Here is a 19,581-nt window from a genome sequence, read left to right as displayed (position 1 = left end):
TATTTTCACACAAGCATAATTTTAATCTGGTTATAGTCTTTTCATGTATCACTATTTTATAAACTGTTTATCATGTAACAACAAACTCCACCTGGTCATCCATCATTGTAATGACTGTCATAGGCTGGGTTCCTCCAGAAGCAGATGCTGAGACAGATGTGAATGCAAATAGCTTCTTTAGGAGGTGATTCCAAGAAGCACTCAGAAAACCAAGGAAGTGAGACAAGGAAGAATGCCAATGAGCAGGCTATCACCGTGGGCAACCAGGGCTCAATCCCCATTGGGGACCTTTGGAAGACAGTGTGGAACAAGCCTCAGAGTTAGCCCAACCAAGGAGGGAAGCAGTTGGGATATTTCTACACCAACCGCCATCAGTCATGGGTTGAGAACAGTTTCCAGGGGGTGTTAATTCCCCAACACCTCCAGACTGCCCTGTTCATAGGCTGAGAGGGCGCCAACAGCTAGAGAAACCTCACAGGCAAAGATCTGTAGATGCCTGCGGTTGGAAGTTTTTGGTTAGAGAACATGAATAGGAAGTCCTGCAGGGCCCAAGAGCATCAGACACAGTAACTATGTGATATCTCATCACATTTCTATGCCATTGTTTTTCTATTTGCTTTGAGAAATACAGATTCAATTGTCCAAGTTTCAGAAGGAAGTCAGTCAGTGTAACATCCATGTGAAACTTAGAATAGGTACCTGGGGAAAGAGATGCATTAAATTGTTTTGTAATCAATGCTGTGGAAAGCTAAGTAAATTATTATTATTCAAAAGGCATTCATTCACTTCACCTCCATTATGATAGCTAACATAAAAAAACAGAAAATAGCAAGTGTTGATAAGGATATGAAGAAATTGGAACACTTGTGCATTGCTGGTGGGAATGTAAAATGCAGTTGCTATGGAAAACAGTATAGCAGTTCCTCAAAAAATTAAAAATAGAATTACCCATATGATCCAGCAATTCCACTTCTGGGTATATACCCAAAATAATTGAAAGCAGGGACTCAAACAGATATTTATACACCCATGTTCACAACAGCCCAAGTGTCCATCAATGGATGAATAGGGAAACAAAATGTGGTATGTACATATAAAGGAATATTATCCAGCCTTATAAAGGAAGGAGATTCTGACACAAGCTACAACATGGATAAACCTTGAAAACATTATGCGAAGTGAAATATGCGAGTCACAAAAGAATAAATTCTGTGTGGTTCAACTTATATGGGGTACCTAGAGTAGTCACATTCATAGAGACAGAAAGCAGACCAGTGGTTTCCCGAGACCGGGGGAGGGAGGAATGGGGAGTTACTATTTAATGGGTACAGTGTTTCAGTCTGGGAAGATGGAAAAAGTTCTGAAGATGGTTGTTACTGAAGGTTGCACAACAATGTGAACATACTTAGTACCACTGAACTGAACACTTAAAAATGGTTATAATGGTAAATGTTATTTTATGTATATTTTACCATGATTTTTTTTAAATCCTGAAAAATTTTTTAATTTTTTAAAAATAAAAGAGTGAACTACTATTCTATGCATCAATATGGATGAATTTTTCAAAGATGTTCATTAATTTTCTCAACATCTTCCAAGCTGTATATACTTAGTTTTCTGGAAATTAACATCTAGAGCCTGTGAAAATATTTTAGCAAAAGCCACTCCAGGGCCCTCTGATGTTCTTCCCATCCTTACTCTAAATGTGTACACACCAAAGGTCTTCCTCATGCCAGAATAAAGGCAGTGCTAGATCCAAAAAATGGAATGCTTTCACTTCAGCTCTTTCTCCAAGATACAGTTCACTTACAGTTGTGTGTTTCTAGGGTTTGTGCAAAGGAGCCAACTCATGAAACCAGGAGCTTTCAATACTCAGGAAGAGTTGGCAGCAGGGAACTACCAACGGTGTCTGTGTGGAGAGCTGATTTGCCTGCCCCCTTTAGAATGGTTGTCAGAATCTGCTTAGGAAGCCATCAAGGAAGGCAGTTTTCAAGTTAGTCTTTTGGCAGGCTTCTCTCCTTGGCAGGATCCTAAAGACTCCAGGATGGAGGTAGCTTTTGTCCCTAACTCCTTTCTCTTTAGCACTAATTGAGGCAAGATTTGAGCCTGATACTGTCTTGCATATGATAGCTTGTTCTCAAAGGTGTAGGGGGTGGATGAGACAAAAGCCTCCAAATCGCTTTAAGTAACCTCATGCTCCCACCAAACTGAATTGCTTGCTGTGCCCCAAACACTTTCCCACATCCCTGCATGTGTGCACGAGTCTCCCTTCAGAGGAAAGAGACACTTCTGCCCTCTCTCCCCAACCTCTGTACATCCAAATCCAATCCTGTCCTCCACGATCCCTTGCCCAATGGCTAATTAGAGGTAATTTCTTCCTCTTCCAGAATCCCATAATACTTTAGCAGTTCTCAGGTTTTTGCATTTGGCATTTTCTACCTTGTATTTTAGATATTGATATTTCTATCTTGTCTCCCTTACTAGACTCTAACTTCCTTTAAGACAAGGTCCCTATCTGATTTACCTTAGTACCCATCCCACACAGAATGTTAGTTCAACATGTTTCCCATAATAGGAAGTCAGTAAATATCTCACAAATGAATGAGTAAACCAATGAATGAATGCAAGCATGAAATCCTACAAGAAAAGCCCACCAAGTCTGGGAAAAGCTGTGCCACCAACCATTTGTTTTTCAAATGCCCATGTTTCTGGCCGTGCCCTGCCCCTCCACACCTCTGCAAGAAATACAGGCTATAATGGGAAGACATGTCATCATCTTCAAACCCCTGTCTCTACCCCTTGAGCCTCTGAAGCACCAGACAAGCAATAATTCCCATGGCCCTCTCTGCACACCCCCATCCCCATGCCTTACTGTCACTTCAAATCTGAGAGCCCAGATTCCTCCAGTTAAGGAGCCTGAGTATAGACCACAATTTTCCAGCTCTTCCCTGGAGCCCTATAGTTTCAAGAAGGTGAAGGGGCCATGAGGAAGATACTGGGATGGCAAGCCCTTGGGACCCACACACATACACATATACTCACATTGTGCTTCGGCAAGAGCAGCTCTGGTTTCCATCTATTTTATATTTTAGTTTTCCACAGAAGATTTCATGGAGAGTAGAAGCTTCCCTGCTAAAAAATAAGATATCTGAAAAGCACTGGTGTAGCCCATGTATTTGGACTATGATCTCTAGGAGGGCAAGAGGTCAGAACTGTACCATTCATTGCCCCCTCATACCTGGCACAGTGCCATAAACTTAATTAGGAAGCATCTTGGTGGCACCAGGCAAGAAGTGCCAATAACCCAAGTCCCGGTCCCAGCTCTAGTATGAGCCAGTTGGGTAAGCCCCTTCTCTGAGCTTCAGTTTCCTCATTTTCAAAACAAGGGGATGGCACAAAGAGAGGACACTCAAACTTACAGGGAAGGCACAGGATATGCAGGACACTAAGTAACAGAGACTGCAGGATCCCCGACATCTCCCAAAGAAATTTCAAACTTGGCTTTAAGGGCTGAGGCCTGAGTCGCTGCAGCACCTCACCCACTGGCAGACTGGCGATGCCGGCTCCCAGTTAAAAGGGCCGATGCCGTGGGGCCAAGTGGCCCCATTTATTCGCAAGTGTGGGATCCGGCTTGGCAGCCTGACTCCAAAGTGCCACGCGCAGGCACGGCGGTGGCTCGAGGCTGCGTGTTAGAAAATATATTTATTTTTTTATATTAAGACATTGAGTTGTACTTTGAAGTGTTTGAGAAAAGAAGAATTTACCTGTACTTTTATATACATCTATTTTTATTTCATTATTAAAATTTTCAACTGTTTTAGCCAGCTTAGGCTAAGTCATGCTGCAGTAACAAATGATCTCAAACCTTGTTGATGACACAATAAAAGTTTATTTCTTGCTCAAAAACAAAACAAAACAAAAACCAAGGGATTGGTCCAGAAGATTCTAGAACACCTCTGTCCAATAGAACTTTCTAAGAGGATGGAATGTTCTATATCTGTGCTACCCAATATGGTAACCACCAACCATATGTGAATAGTGAACATCTAAAATGTGGCTATTGAGATCAAGAAACTAGATTTTAAATTTTAATCAATTTAATTTAAATTTAAACAGCTATATGTGGTTAATGGCTGCCATATTGGACAGCACAGCTCCAGAACATATCTCCAAGAACTCTTTCAGCTCTGACATTCTAGAACTCTCTAAATAACCCTGCCTCCACCTCACTACTCCCATCACCAGACATTGTGATTACAAATCCCTCCCACTATCAAACACACACACACACACACACACACACACACGCACACACACACAGAGGACATTGGATTCCAAGGACTAAAGTTAGCTGTCTTCCTCAAAATGAGCAGTAGGTGTCTCCCTTACCCTGAAACATCCACTGCTGCAATTACCTCAGAAGCTTCGGTGATTAAAGCAGCCATAAGACGCAGGGATCTTAGTGAGAGGTACATGGGCAAACTGGCCAGAGCACCATAAGACAGAAGGAGAAAGGAAAACAAGATTGGAGGGACTCCATGAGTCTTCTCCAACCGTGTGGCTGACAGGGTCTTGGTTCTCCAGCCGGGTGTCAAGCCTGAGCCTCTGAGGGGGGAGAGCCGAGTTCAGGACATTGGACAACCAGAGACCTCCTGACCCCACGTAATATCAATCAGCAAGAGCTCTCCCAGAGATCTCCATTTCAACGCTAAGACCCAGCTCCACTCAACGACCAGCAAGCTCCAGTGCTGAACACCCCATGCCAAACAACTAGCAAGACAGGAACACAAATCCACCCATTAGCAGAGAGGCTGCCTAAAATCATAATAAGGTCACAGACACCCCAAAACACACCACCAGACATGGTCCTGCCCACCAGAAAGACAAGATCCAGCCTCATCCACCAGTCCCCTCTACCAGGAAGCCTACACAACCCACTGAACCAACCTTACCCACTGGGGGCAGACACCAAAAACAATGAGTAGCTGCAGGTTCGTAGCCTGGGGTCTGCAGGCTACGAACCTGCAGCCTGTGAAAAGGAGACCCCAAACACAGTAAGTTAAGCAAAATTAGAAGACAGAGAAATATGCAGCAGATGAAGGAGCAAGGTAAAAACCCACCAGACCAAATAAATGAAGAGGAAATAGGCAGTCTGCCTGAAAAAGAATTCAGAGGAATGATAGTAATGATGATCCAAAATCTTGGAAACAGAATGGAGAAAATACGAGAAACGTTTAACAAGGACCTAGAGGAACTAAAATGCAAACAAACAATGATGAACAACACAATAAATGAAATTAAAAATTCTCTAGAAGGAATCAATAGCAGAATAACTGAGGCAGAAGAACAGATAAGTGACCTGGAAGATAAAATAGTGGAAATAACTACTGCAGAGCAGAATAAGAAAAAAAGAATGAAAAGAATTGAGGACAGTCTCAGAGACCTCTGGGACAACATTAAATGCACCAACATTCGAATTTTAGGGGTCCCAGAAGAGAAAAAGAAACGGGCTGAGAAAATATTTGAAGAGATTATAGTTGAAAACTTCCCTAATATGGGAAAAGAAATAGTCAATCAAGTCCAGGAAGCGCAGAGAGTTCCATACAGGATAAATCCAAGGAGAAACACGCCAAAACACATATTAATCAAACTATCAAAAATTAAATACAAAGAACAAATATAAAAAGCAGCAAGGGAAAAGCAACAAATAACATACAATGGAATCCCCATAAGGTTAATGCTGATCTTTCAGCAGAAACTCTGCTAGCCAGAAGGGAGTGGCAGGACATATTTAAAGTGATGAAAGGGAAAAACCTACAACCAAGATTACTCTACCCAGCAAGGATCTCATTCAGATTTGATGGAGAAATTAAAAGCTTTACAGACAAGCAAAAGCTAAGAGAATTCAGCACCACCAAACTGGCTCGACAACAAATGCTAAAGGAACTTCTCTAGGCAGGAAACACAAGAGAAGGAAAAGACCTACAATAACAAACCCAAAACAATTAGGGAAAATGGTAATAGGAACATACATATGGATAACTACCTTAAATGTAAATGGATTAAATGCTCCAACCAAAAGACATAGACTGGCTGAATGGATACAAAAACAAGACCCTTATATATGCTGTCTACAAGAGACCCACTTCAGACCTAGGGACACATACAGACTGAAAGTGAGGGGATGGGAAAAGATATTCCATGCAAATGGAAATCAAAAGAAAGTTGGAGTAGCATTCTCACATCAGACAAAATAGACTTTAAGATAAAGACTATTACAAGAGACAAACAAGGACACTACATAATGATCAAGGGATCAATCCAAGAGGAAGATATAACAATTGTAAATATTTATGCAGCCAGCATAGGAGCACCACAATACATAAGGCAAATGCTAACCATTTAAGCCATAAAAGGGGAAATCGAGAGTAGCACAATCATAGTAGGGGACTTTAACACCCCACTTTCACCAATAGACAGATCATCCAAAATGAAAATAAATAAGGAAACACAAAATTTAAATGATACATTAAACAAGATGGACTTAATTGATATTTATAGGACATTCCATCCAAAAACAACAGAATACACATTCTTCTCAAGTGCTCATGGAACATTCTCCAGGATAGATCATATCTTGGGTCACAAATCAAGCCTTGATAAATTTAAGAAAATTGAAATTGTATCAAGTATCTTTTCTGACCATAAGACTATAAGACTAGATATCAATTACAGGAAAAAAATCTGTAAAAAATACAAATACATGCAGGCTAAACAATACACTACTAAATAACCAAGAGATCACTGAAGAAATCATAGAGGAAATCAAAAAATACCTAGAAACAAATGACAATGTAAACACAATGACCCAAAACCTATGGGATGCAGCAAAAGCAGTTCTAAGAGGGAAGTTTACAGCAATACAATCCTACCTCAAGAAGCAAGAAACATCTCAAATAAACAACCTAACCTTACACCTAAAACAGTTAGAGAAAGAAGAACAAAAAAAACCCCAAAGTTAGCAGAAGGAAAGGAATCATGAAGATCAGATCAGAAATAAATAAAAAATAAATGAAGGAAACAATAGCAAAGATCAATAAAATAAAAGCTGGTGCTTTGAGAAGATAAACAAAACTGATAAACCATTAGCCAGACTCATCAAGAATAAAAGGGAGAAGACTCACATCAACAGAATTAGAAATGAAAAAGGAGAAGTAACAACTGACACTGCAGAAAAACAAAGGATCATGAGAGATTACTACAAGCAACTATATGCCAATAAAATGGACAACCTGGAAGAAATGGACAAATTCTTAGAAAAGCACAACCTTCCGAGACTGAACCAGGAAGAAATAGAAAATATAAACCGACCAATCACAAGCACTGAAATTGAAATTGTGATTAAAAATATTCCAACAAACAAAAGCCCAGCACCAGACGGCTTCACAGGCGAATTCTAGCAAACATTTAAAGAGATAACACCTATCCTACTCACAGTCTTCCAAAATACAGCAGAGGGAGGAACACTCCCCAACTCGTTCTACAAGGCCACCATCATCCTGATACCAAAACTAGACAAAGATGTCACAAAAAAATAAAACTACAGACCAATAGCACTGATGAACATAGATGCAAAACTCCTCAACAAAATACTAGCAAACAGAATCCAGCAGCACATTAAAAGGATCATACACCATGATCAAGTGGGGTTTACCCAGGAATACGGGGATTCTTCAATATATACAAATCAGTCAATGTGATACACCATATTAACAAACTGAAGGATAAAAACCATATGATAATCTCAATAGATGCAGAAAAAGCTTTTGACAAAATTCAACACCCATTTATGATAAAAACTCTCCAGAAAGTAGGCATAGAGGGAACTTACCTCAACATAATAAAGGCCATATATGACAAACCCATAGACAACCTCATTCTCAATGGTGAAAAACTGAAACCATTTCCACTAATATCAGGAAAAAGACAAGGTTGCCCACTCTCATCACTATTATTCAACATTGTTTTGGAAGTTTTAGTGACAGCAATCAGAGATGAAAAAGAAATAAAAGGAATCCAAATTGGAAAAGAAGAAGTAAAACTGTCACGGTTTGCAGATGACATGATACTATACATAAAGAATCCTATAGATGCTACCAGAAAACTGCTAGAGCTAATCAATGAATTTGGTACAGTAGCAGGATACAAAATTAATGCACAGAAATCTCTTGCATTCCTATACACTAATGATGAAATATCTGAAAGAGAAATTAAGGAAACACTCCCATTTAGCATTGCAACAAAAAGAATAAAATACCTAGGAATAAATGTACCCAAGGAGACAAAAGACCTGTATGCAGAGAACTATAAGACACTGATGAAAGAAATTAAAGACGATACAAACAGATAAGAGATATACCATGTTCTTGGATTGGAAGAATCAACATTGTGAAAATGACTATACTACCCAAAGCAATCTACAGATTCAGTGCAATCCCTATCAAACTACCAATGGCATTTTTCACAGAACTAGAACAGAAAATTTCACAATTTGTATGGAAACACAAAAGACCCCAAAAAGCCAAAGCAATCTTGAGAAAAAAAAACGGAGCTGGAGGAATCAGGCTCCCTGACTTCAGACTATACTACAAAGCCACAGTAATCAAGACAGTATGGTACTGGCACAAAAACAGAAATATAGATCAAAGGAACAGGATAGAAACCCCAGAGATAAACCCACACACATATGGTCACCTTATCCTTGATAAAGGAGGCAAGAATATACAATGAAGAAAAGACAGCCTCTTTAATAAGTGGTGCTGGGAAAACTGGACAGCTACATGTAAAAGAATGAAATTAGAACACTCCCTAATACCATACAACTCAAAATGGACTAAAGACCTAAATGTAAGGTCAGAGACTATAAAACTCTTAGAGGAAAACATAGGCAGAACACTCTATGACATAAATCACAGCAAGATCGTTTTTGACCCACCTCCTAAAGAAATGGAAATAAAAACAAAAATAAACAAATGGGACCTAATGAAACTTAAAAGCTTTTGCCCAGCAAAGGAAACCATAAACAAGACGAAAAGACAACCCTCAGAATGGGAGAAAATATTTCAAATGAAGCAACTGAGAAAGGATTAATCTCCAAAATTTACAAGCAGCTCATGCAGCTCAATATCAAAAAGACAAACAACCCAATCCAAAAATGGGCAGAAGACCTAAATAGACATTTCTCCAAAGAAGATATACAGATTGCCAACAAACACATGAAAGGATGCTCAACATCACTAATCATTAGAGAAATGCAAATCAAAACTACAACGAGGTATCACCTCACACCAGTTAGAATGGCCATCATCAAAAAATCTACAAACAATAAATGCTGGAGAGGGTGTGGAGAAAAGGGAACCCTCTTGCACTGTTGGTGGGAATATAAATTGATACAGCCACTATGGAAAACAGTATGGAGGTTCCTTAAGAAACTAAAAATAGAACTACCATATGACCCAGTAATCCCACTACTGGGCATATACACTGAGAAAACCATAATTCAAAAAGAGTCATGTACCACAATGTTCATTGCAGCTCTATTTACAATAGCCAGGACATGGAAGCAACCTAAGTGTCCATCGACAGATGAATGGATAAAGAAGATGTGGAACATATATACAATAGAATATTACTCAGCCATAAAAAGAAACGAAATTGAGTTGTTTGTAGTGAGGTGGATAGACCTAGAGTCTGTCATACAGAGTGAAGTAAGTCAGAAAGAGAAAAACAAATACTGTATGCTAACACATATATATGGAATCTAAAAAAAAGAAAAGAAAAAATGGTTCTGAAGAACCTAGGGGCAGGACAGGTGTAAAGACACAGACGTAGAGAATGGACTTGAGGACATGGGAATTGGGAAGTGTAAGCTGAGATGAAGTGAGAGATTGGCATGGACATATATACACTACCAAATGTAAAATAGATAGCTAGTGGGAAGCAGCCGCATAGCACAGGGAGATCAGCTCAGTGATTTTTGACCACCTAGAGGGGTGGGATAAGGAGGGTGGGAGGGAGACGCAAGAGGAAGGGGATATGGGGATATATGTATATGTATAGCTGATTCACTTTGTTATACAGCAGCAACTAACACAACAATGTAAAGCAATTATCCTACAATAAAGATGTTAAAAAATAAATAAAACAGCTGTTGTCCTACCCAGTGTGTTGTCACTCAGCTCTAACTAGGCCCAGGAATCAAGTCGCTGTATGGAAACTCTCCTATATGCCAAACTGTTGGGGAGTTACCCCAAGAAGCAGAAAGTCAGGCTACTCGCAGGCCCCTGGGCAGCTGTCCAGCCAGTCACCACCAGAGGTTCTCCCTGCTCCCCTGAGCCCCAAGGTCCCCTCCAAACTTCCTCATAGATTCCCACACTTTGTGGAAAATGGTGACAAAGAAATTATAGATTGGTATGTATTTGTCCAAGATGACATTCTGCAAACAAATTTTGCAAGTCATTCACCTAGTCTCTGAGGCAGTGCCAGGACTTCATGTCTAACTATCCTCCCACGAAAGAGACAGAAACTGTAGCTGCGAAGTAAATAAATGGATTAGAGTGGGGGCAATCCACAGGGCACTGAGAGAGTCAGGGCGAAGATCCAGATTTTCTGCAGCTTTCCACCCTTTGTAAACCCAGGCTGACTTGGGTTGACCAGCTCCCTCATTTTAAGGAGATAGTTTCAGACATCACTGTTACACAGACATTGCTATTGCGCAGTGATTAACGGAATGGGCTCTGGAGACAGCCTGGATTTGCATTCCAGGTGCACAGTCAGTGAGCTGTGTTATTTAACCTCCCTACTCATCAGTTTCCCCATGTATAAAGTGGATAGTTGAGAAAACTGCAAGAGATAATCACAGTGGCTGTCTTCTACTTGTATGTTAGTTATTATTAAAGAAGATTAGTTCTTTCTTGTAGCTCAGCTATATGATAACTGCTGTTCCATCTTACTCTTTAAAAATGTTGCCACCAAATTAGAGATGAAGCTGGACTTCCTTCTGGGGAGAGCATCTGGCCTGAAGAAAGTCTGTGACTAAATCCTTCAGGAGTCACTGCAAAGTCTGGGGTGGATCTGCAGAGCCTAGAGCCTCTCCTTCCACCCATGTTCTTCGTACGGTTTGAGAAGAGTGGAAGACTGGGGGAGTCACCTTGCTCTAGGTCAGCTGGACAAGTCCTGCGAGTACATAGGCAGGAAATTTAGCTCGTACATGAGTGGTCTTCAGGAGGACACAGGCTGGCAAAGGGGCCAAAAGCCCCTCTCATTTGGAGGTTTCAAAAACAGTAAGATCCTTTACAAAAGGGATATAGATGGACAAAAGGCGCAGTATTAGGAACAGAACCTTAGATGGGCAAGTGTCTTATCAAGTCTCTGATCCAATGACTCATCAAACTTTAAGGGCATTGGTCAGTTTTTGGGTCAGGCAGTACTGGGCTCAAATTCTGATTTATCAGCTATTAATGGTGCAACTTTGGTCAAGTTATTTACCCTCCTGAACTTCAGTTTCCTCAACTGTAGATTAAGAATAAACAATTCCTCTTTCATAACAACAACAAATGGTGCCACTCTGGAGATATTCCTATTTAACATCTTAGTAAAACTACCTCTTTCATTATTTTCTCAGCTTAGTTGAAATTCTTCATTTCAACTAAACACATCCTAATGAAGCCTTTGTTTTCATAATTGGTCAGCTTACAGCACACACATACATATACACACACTTTCACTCCACACCATCCCCCTACACCTCACCCCACATCCCACTGCCCCAGGGCACCCTGGGACCCCAATCCCATCCCTTTCCAGATGTCAGTTAAGAAGATAAAGAGATCTCATTCTCCATTTACCCTCAAACACCTTCTTGAGAGATAATTTAATCTGATCTAATAAAGTGGCCTGGTGGACAAAGCAAAAACAATAACTCAAATTACTTAGTGCCCACAGGAGCGCCCCAATAACTAGCTCTATTCTCCTCCAACATCAATGTGGTTTTCATCCTCTGAACATTTACTCTAGTAGGATGGGGCGTGTCTAACTCAAACAGCTAGGGAGCTACCACTCCCTGCCCAACAGCTGTGCTTTCAAGTTGTGGTTCAGTTTATGGCCACAAAACTGAGTCTATATTGCTCTCTATGAAGCTATAAAAAGTCAAGTATACTATACATCTCTTCAAATTCACCCAGACCAAAAATAAAAGATCAGCTATCTCACGGACTATCAATAAAAAACTCAAAAAATCCAAATAAAAACAGAATAAACATTTAAAATACACTAAAAAGGAGTTTAAAGATTTTTTTACATTATAACTCATAATTAGCCAAATTCTTCTGGACTGTTGATACGGGATATTTGGTAAACTGGCCAAGTTCAACAATACCTCTCCCTATGAATGTCAAGAATATACTAAAAGGTCACTCTTCTGTCAAATGTACAAATAATACAGAAAGCACAGGAAAGCTGACAAGGACTTTATTTTGTAATGTCCAAAAGTATAAAGAATAATATATATGAATCCCTACATATCTATCACCCAGCCCCCATTACCAGTTAATTATCAAATTTTGCCAATTCAAAGACTTTTGAAAGGAAGATTTTTTTTTTTTAAAGGATTAGTTTTTTTTTTGTTTTTTTTTTTGGCTATGTTGGGTCTTCATTGCTGTACTCGGGTTTTCTCTGGTTGCGGCGAGCGCAGGCTACTCTTCATTGTGGTGCACGGGCATCTCACTGCAGTGGCTTCTCTTGTTGCGGAGCACGTCTCTAGGCGCGCGGGCTCCAGTAGTTGTGGCTCACGGCCTCTAGAGCGCAGGCTCAGTAGTTGTGGTGCACGGGTTTAGTTGCTCCGCGGCAGGTGGGATCTTCCCGGACCAGGGCTCGAACCCAGGTCCCCTGCATTGGCAGGCAAATTCTTAATGAAAGGTAGACTTATACCATCTTATACCATCATCTAAAGTATGTGTTTTCACAAAACATAGAACAGGCATCTGGTTGTTTTGAGGGAGAGGAAAGACTGGATTAAATTTCGGAGAAACAAGAGGAAAACGCTACCTATGCTCTGGCCAAGAGTAAACTGCGGAATTGTGTTGCCTTGAACTAAAGTCCTTGGTCTCTAGGTGCTGAGAGCGGCTGGGGAGGAGGGATTATAAAGTTCTAACCCGCTATGTTCCTGGGAAGCAAGTCTCAGGCAGCTACAGCCCAGTCAGTCTCTGACTCACTGGCAGCAGACTTTCTTCCTTCTGACTCCATCCATTCCCCACCCGTCACAATAAAGAAGAAATCAGCCTTGCCCTCTGGGCTGCATCTGGCCAGGAATGTGAACTGCAGGTGATTCCAGGTTAGTCCAGGAGGTGCACCAACATTGCTGAGTGCCGTCTATGTGCCAGGTAACACTTTACCCCAGCACTTCTCCACCCCGACTACTGCTTTATAATCACCTGGGAAACTTTGGGAGAAATGCCTGGGATCACCCCAGACTAAGTATCTCAGAGCGAGAACCATTACTTTACAGCAGTCCTTTCAACAGCCCAATAAGCTAGGTACCTCTGTGCTCAGAAAGGATGTGGATGTTAAATGACAGGGCCAGGATTTAGAGGCAGGGCTCTCTCGTTTCCAAAACCCTGCTCTTCTCACTGACCACAGCACTGGACATTAGTGTTTCTAAGTCTCTATTTAGGCCATGAGATCCATTCAGACAGTAACTCTCAGATCTAGCTCATGGTAGGTACTTTATACGTATCTTAAATTACATGAATAAGTGAATGGATATTTCAGGGTTAAGTGGGTCCACATAGTCCAGATCAGTGAAACAAAGAATCAGATTGCAAATGTAGGCTCAGACTAACAAAGAAAAGTGCAAAGACTTTCATGCCTTCTCCAGGGTTAAGTCTCATCCTATTAATTACCTCTTCAAGTATTTCTTCTGCAGCCTTGCCTCTCTTCTTATTTGGATTCCAATTACATGACTGTTAGTTTGATATTGTCCCACAGGTCTTTCATGGCCTGCTCTGGGTTAATTTGTTTCTTTTTTCATTTTTCTCTTTGTGCTTCAGTTTAGACAATTTTGATTGACCTATCTTTAAGTTCCCTATTTTCTCAGCTGAGTAAAGTCTCCTAATGAGCCCATCAAAGTGATTAGTCTTTCATCATATTTTTCATTTCCAGCATTTCTATTTGGTCCCTTCTTCGTTTCCATCTCTCTGCTGATAGCCTTTCTATGGTCATACAGTTGTCCATCTTTTCCACTAGAGACTTTAACATAATAATTATAATAATTTCAATTCTCTTTCTGATAACTCTAATCTCCAAGTCATATCTGAGTGCGATTCTGTTGATTGCTTTGTCTCTTGACTGTGTGCTGTTTTCTTTGCTTCTTTGTGGGTCTCATAATTTGCAGTGTTTACTAACACTGAGGTAAACAGTTTCATGTCTGGATATGTGAATAACTCTTCTTTTTCTAGGCCTCTACTGTGAGGAATTGAGCCAATCTAGTGAGGAGTTGATCTGGGTTTGCATTTATTGTTGCTACAGGTACCCTCAGGACACCTCAGGCTAGAAATGTCTCTGGCGTTACCTCGTACTTCTGGCTGGGTTTGGGTCTCCAGAGAGCATTTCTCAATGTTCTGTTCCACTTCAGCCTTAGGCTTTGCCTATGTCCCTAAACCTCAAAGATATTTTCTCCCCTCATTTTTGCCTCCAACTAGTAGTAGACTATTGTTATTTGTTACTCAGTTCTTGCTATCCTTGGGGTGGGAAGTGGGGAGACATTTTCTGTTATCCATATTCAGGCCCAGTCCTAGGCAGGCACTGTGTACCTTAGTCTCAGGTGTGGGACCATCTCAGTGATCCTATCTCTGCCCTAGTGGCAGAGGCTCTTTTCCTGCCTCTCCCTCAGAAGCAGAGGGTTGGTTTTTTCTTTTCCCTTCTTCTAGCTACAATGTGTCTTCACCTTGACCCTGAGGGTGAGAGTATTTTCTGCCCTTTCCTCAGAAACTTAGGGCTTTTGCTCTGTGAAGAAGGTAGGGGTAAAGCATCCTGGCAGAGCTTCGTGCCCTTCCTGCAGAGGTGGCTGCTCTTGTCCCCTGCACCAAAGGGGAGGCTCCTTGCCGTCACTGCCTTGCCCCCAGCTGTCTCCTGGTGAGGTCCATGGAGAAAAGCCTGCTACCTAGTGTCAATTCTCCTTATGTCTGTAGCTCCCAGGGGCGCTATATTCTCATGCTAAGTCACACTCAGCCCTTAGAGATTCATTTTAAAACTTACCCGAACTCTTCCGATCAGCTTCTATGATGTCCAGCACCTCTTCCGATCATGCCTTTCTCCAGGTAAGCAGGTCCTCCCTGGAGGTACCTGTCTTCCCTTAGATTTCAGCCTACTTGTTTGACCTGCAGCCTCAAGTCTAAGAAATTAAAGAAAAATTATGATTTTGTAGACTATCCAGATTTTTCTTTGTTATAAACATGGAATTAGCACTCTTTCCAACTTTCTACATCCTAAACAGAAACCAGAAGTCTGCAGCTAGAGTGCTGCAAGGATCAACTACTTGTATATTGAAAGTCCCAAGAATTAAGGCATAAGTAGGAGTAGAGAAAGTAACAGGAAGCTAGGATCTAAAGTTGTCAAATAAAGGGATTCCTCAAAAAGCTTAACATAGATTACCATACAACCGAGCAGTTCTACTCCTAGGTATATAACCAAAAAGCAGGGATTCAAACAGATATTTTTACACCAATGTTCATTGCAGCATTATGCGCAATAGCCAAAAGGTGGAGACAACCCAAAAGTCAATCAGTCAATGAATGGATAAACAAAATGTGGCATATAAGTACAATGAAATATTATTCAGCCATAACAAGGAATGAAATTCTGATACTTGCTACAACTGAAATAACCTTGAAGACATTATGCTAAGTGAAATAATACAAACAAAAGGACAAATATTATAAGACTTCATTTACATGAAATATTAAGAATAGGCAATTTCATAGAGACAGAGCGTAGATTAGAAGCTGCTGGAGGCTGGAAGGAGAGGGAAATGGGGAGTTATTGCTTAATGATTACAAAGTTTCTGTTTAAGATGGCTAAAAAGTTTTGAAAATAGACAGTGGTAATACATGCATAACATTGTGAATATAATTAATGCCACTGAATTGTATATTTTAAATGGTTAAATGGCAACTTTTATGATATATATATATATATAACCACAATTTTAAGAATTAATAGCTACATATCAAGAACCATTGAATTGTACATTTTAAATGGGTGAATTGCATGATATATAAATTATATCTCAATAAAGTGGTTTAAAAAAAATGAAATGAAGGGGACTGTCCCAGTGGTCGCAGTAGATGCAGCAACAGTGAGGTTGTGAGTGATCTAGTGGGGTGACATGAGACGCAAAGCTGGGGGTTGGGGACTGGGGGAGGAAAATAGTCTGTAGCTTCATTACCTAGAAAACTCACCACATAGAAACCTCTGACCCTAGACCACATCTAAATAACCGAATTATAACCAGAAAGATTTGGTGGGAACCTCATAAAAGTCTCTTCTCACTCTAAGAGTTCACTCAAAGTTTACTCTAAGTTCAAAGTTCAGAAAATCAAAGAAGTTACAATTACCCCTTTCCCACCTGCCCTACTTCAGGGAAATCCCATTCCCACACGTGTCCTTCTTCACTGGGAGGCAGGGGACAGGCTGCCCAGATCCCACATCCCAGGGCAGGAGAAGCAAAAAAGCCCACTGCCCCTCCACTCTCCCCACTTACCACCACCAAAGGAGTCCCCAGTGTTTCAGTTCAGTGAGTCATTCCACTCCAAATCCTACTTTGTGGGTCTAATTTACAAGGTTACTCCCAACTCCTAGTGCCACTCCCAACTGTCAGCCTGAGTTCCCGGAGGGGAGAAGTTAAGTTCTGCCACTTTCTTAGAGATCAGAATACTTGAGAAGGGGGTAGCAGGTGGTGTGAAGGGAGAAAAGAGGAGTGTTGAGGAGAAGCACAATACAAAGGTGCATGGCTGAACAGGAAACCTCTTGGCATCAGGCACAACTGATTGCTCAGACTATCTTCCAAGAACTCTAAGTACTAGTGCTTCAAAGAATAGCTTATTTATCAACTAGATTCCATCTCCTGCTAATCAATAGATTTCCCCAAAAGGCTTGAATTCCCCTACATTTCTGCATCATACCCTAGATCTCAGCAGCAGCAGTGGAGTCCAGTGGTGGGAGGCAAAAGCTGTATCATGCAGGCATGAGGCAAGGTGCTGTCAGGTGGTGCCCAAGGTGGTACAAGGCCATGCAGAATTGGTCTCCACAGAGTAGGTGGAGAAGAACAAGTGGCCAAGGTCTATGGATTTTTTAAAATATTTATTTATCTATTTATTTATTTATTTGGCTGCACCAGGTCTTAGTTGCGTCATGCAGGATCTTCAGTTGCAGCATGCAGGATCTTTAGTTGCAGCATGCATGAGGGATCTAGTTCCCTGACCAGGGATCAAACCTGGGCCCCCTGTATTGGGAGCATGGAGTCTTAGCCACTGGACCACCAGGGAAGTCCCAAGGTCCATGGATTACATGAGGCCAAGGGGATCTGTGGTGACACACAAGAGGTGTCTGATACAGCAACATTTTTGTGATCACTTTCCATGCTATTTAATGGTTGCACAGAATGGTTGTACAAATGAATAATAATTTACTTACTATGACATGCAGAATAATGCTCCCACCCATCCAAAGCTGCCCACATCCTAATCTCTAGAGTCTATGAATCTTAGTTTACTAGGCAAAGAGGAAATGAGGTTGTAGATGAAATTAAGGTTGCTAATCAGCTTGTATTAAAATAGGGAGATTATCAGAGTGAGCCCAATGTAATTACAGGAGTCCTTAAATATGGAAGTAGCAGGCAGAAGGAAAGTCAGTGTCAGAATGAGAAAGACTCCACCGGCTATTGATGCCTTTGAAGCTGGAAGGGGGCCAAAAGCCAAGGAATGCTGGCACTCTTTAGAAGCTGGAAAAGGCAAGGAAATAGATTTTCCCTTAGAACCTCCAGAAAGGAATGCAGCCCTGCTAGTACCTTGGTTTTAGCCCAGGGAGACCCACATTGGACTTCTGACCTACAGAACTGTAAAATAATAAATTTGTATTGTTCTAAGCCACTAAGTCTGCAGTAATTAGTTACAGCAGCAATGGGAAACTAATATGCTTACCTAATTCCTTACTTGGGGGCATTTAGATTATTTTCAACTTTTTCTCATTAAGAACAATAATGCAATGGAACTCCTTATTGCTAAATTTCACAATTTTTTAAATTATGAATCATAAACATGACTTGTTGGGTCAAAGATCATGCAAAATTTAACAACCCTTTCATAGGTATTGCCTTCCAGAAAGATAGCAGCAGTTTGAAATACCATCAACACATGAGAATTTCCAACAACAGAGAGTATTTTTTGTGTGTTTTTTAATTTTTAGTAATTTGACAGGCAAAAATAGTACCTAAATGTTTTAAATTGCATTTTTATTACAGATAACTTGTGCTATGTGATTATGCATTCCTCCATAGGTTAGGAATATAGGAGCCACTTTTATTTCTTCTTTTGTAAATTACTTGTTCAAATTCTCTGACCATTTTTCTTTTCAGGTGTTCATCTTTTCTTATTGCTTTATAAAAATATCCATTTGTGTCACGTAGATTGAAAATGTTTGCAATTTGGCTTTGTATTTGCTGTGTTAAGGTACAGAAGCTTCAATTTTTCATCATTGAATCTATCAGTCTTTTACAAATTCTGCCTTTGACGTCATATCTCAAAGTCCCTTTCTCATTTCTGTATGTGTGTGAATATCTGTATCTTCATTTAGTGCTTTTATAGTTGAATAGTGTGCTTTAAGAATCTAACTTCAGTTTTCCCTTGATGATTACCCAGCAATCTCAACAATGAATGCATCAAATATCTGTCCTTTCCCCCACTACAATAGGTTTAAAGATGCTATTTCAAAATAATTTCTTATATAGACTTGAATTCTCAGCTTTTTAAAATAAACTCATATTAGAAAGTGAAAAAGTTGCCAAAGAAGAGCAATTTTCTATTTAATGATCTGAATTTAAAACAGTCCCCATGGCTGATTTGCTTTGTTGTGCAACAGAAAGTAACACGTTATTGTGAGGCAATTATGCTCCAATAAAGATGTATTAAAAAATAATAATAATAAATAAAAATGAAACAGTCCCCATGGCTTCATATTTACCCTTTAAGGTAGGAAAGGTCTAACCCTGAAGGAAATGTGAAACAAATAAGTAACCACACCATCTCTAAAATAAAGCTATGTTTTCCAGTAATAAAATACCAAACTCTTTAGCCACATAGCAGAGAAAGATAAAAAGAAAAAACCCACATCCTTTGTGTTTCATTATATATTAGTTACTAAGTCAGTACCTGAAACTAAATAGTCTTCATATGTGAGTAACAGAAGCCATGAAAATTCCTTTCCCTTTCTCTTTTCCCACTGGCATGTGTCTCCTTCTAATTCCTGGAG

General features: G+C 40.3%; 1 protein-coding gene across 1 annotated transcript in view; it reads left to right on the top strand.

Annotated features, from left to right (window-relative positions):
- The window catches only part of LOC309657932 (granzyme A), a 41,568-nt gene that overhangs the window by 11,716 nt on the left and 10,271 nt on the right, over positions 1-19,581 (top strand). Inside the window, exon 1 of the mRNA XM_082455970.1 lies at positions 1-19,581. This exon is cut by the window's left edge and continues 11,716 nt beyond it. Within this exon, the coding sequence (XP_082312096.1) occupies positions 19,521-19,581 (61 nt within the window). The 5' untranslated portion in view covers positions 1-19,520.

This window comes from Balaenoptera physalus (genome assembly GCF_965194825.1).
Source record: "Balaenoptera physalus genome assembly, chromosome: 3".
Taxonomy (NCBI): Eukaryota; Metazoa; Chordata; class Mammalia; order Artiodactyla; family Balaenopteridae; genus Balaenoptera; species Balaenoptera physalus.
This window is presented reverse-complemented; position numbering and strand designations above follow the sequence as displayed.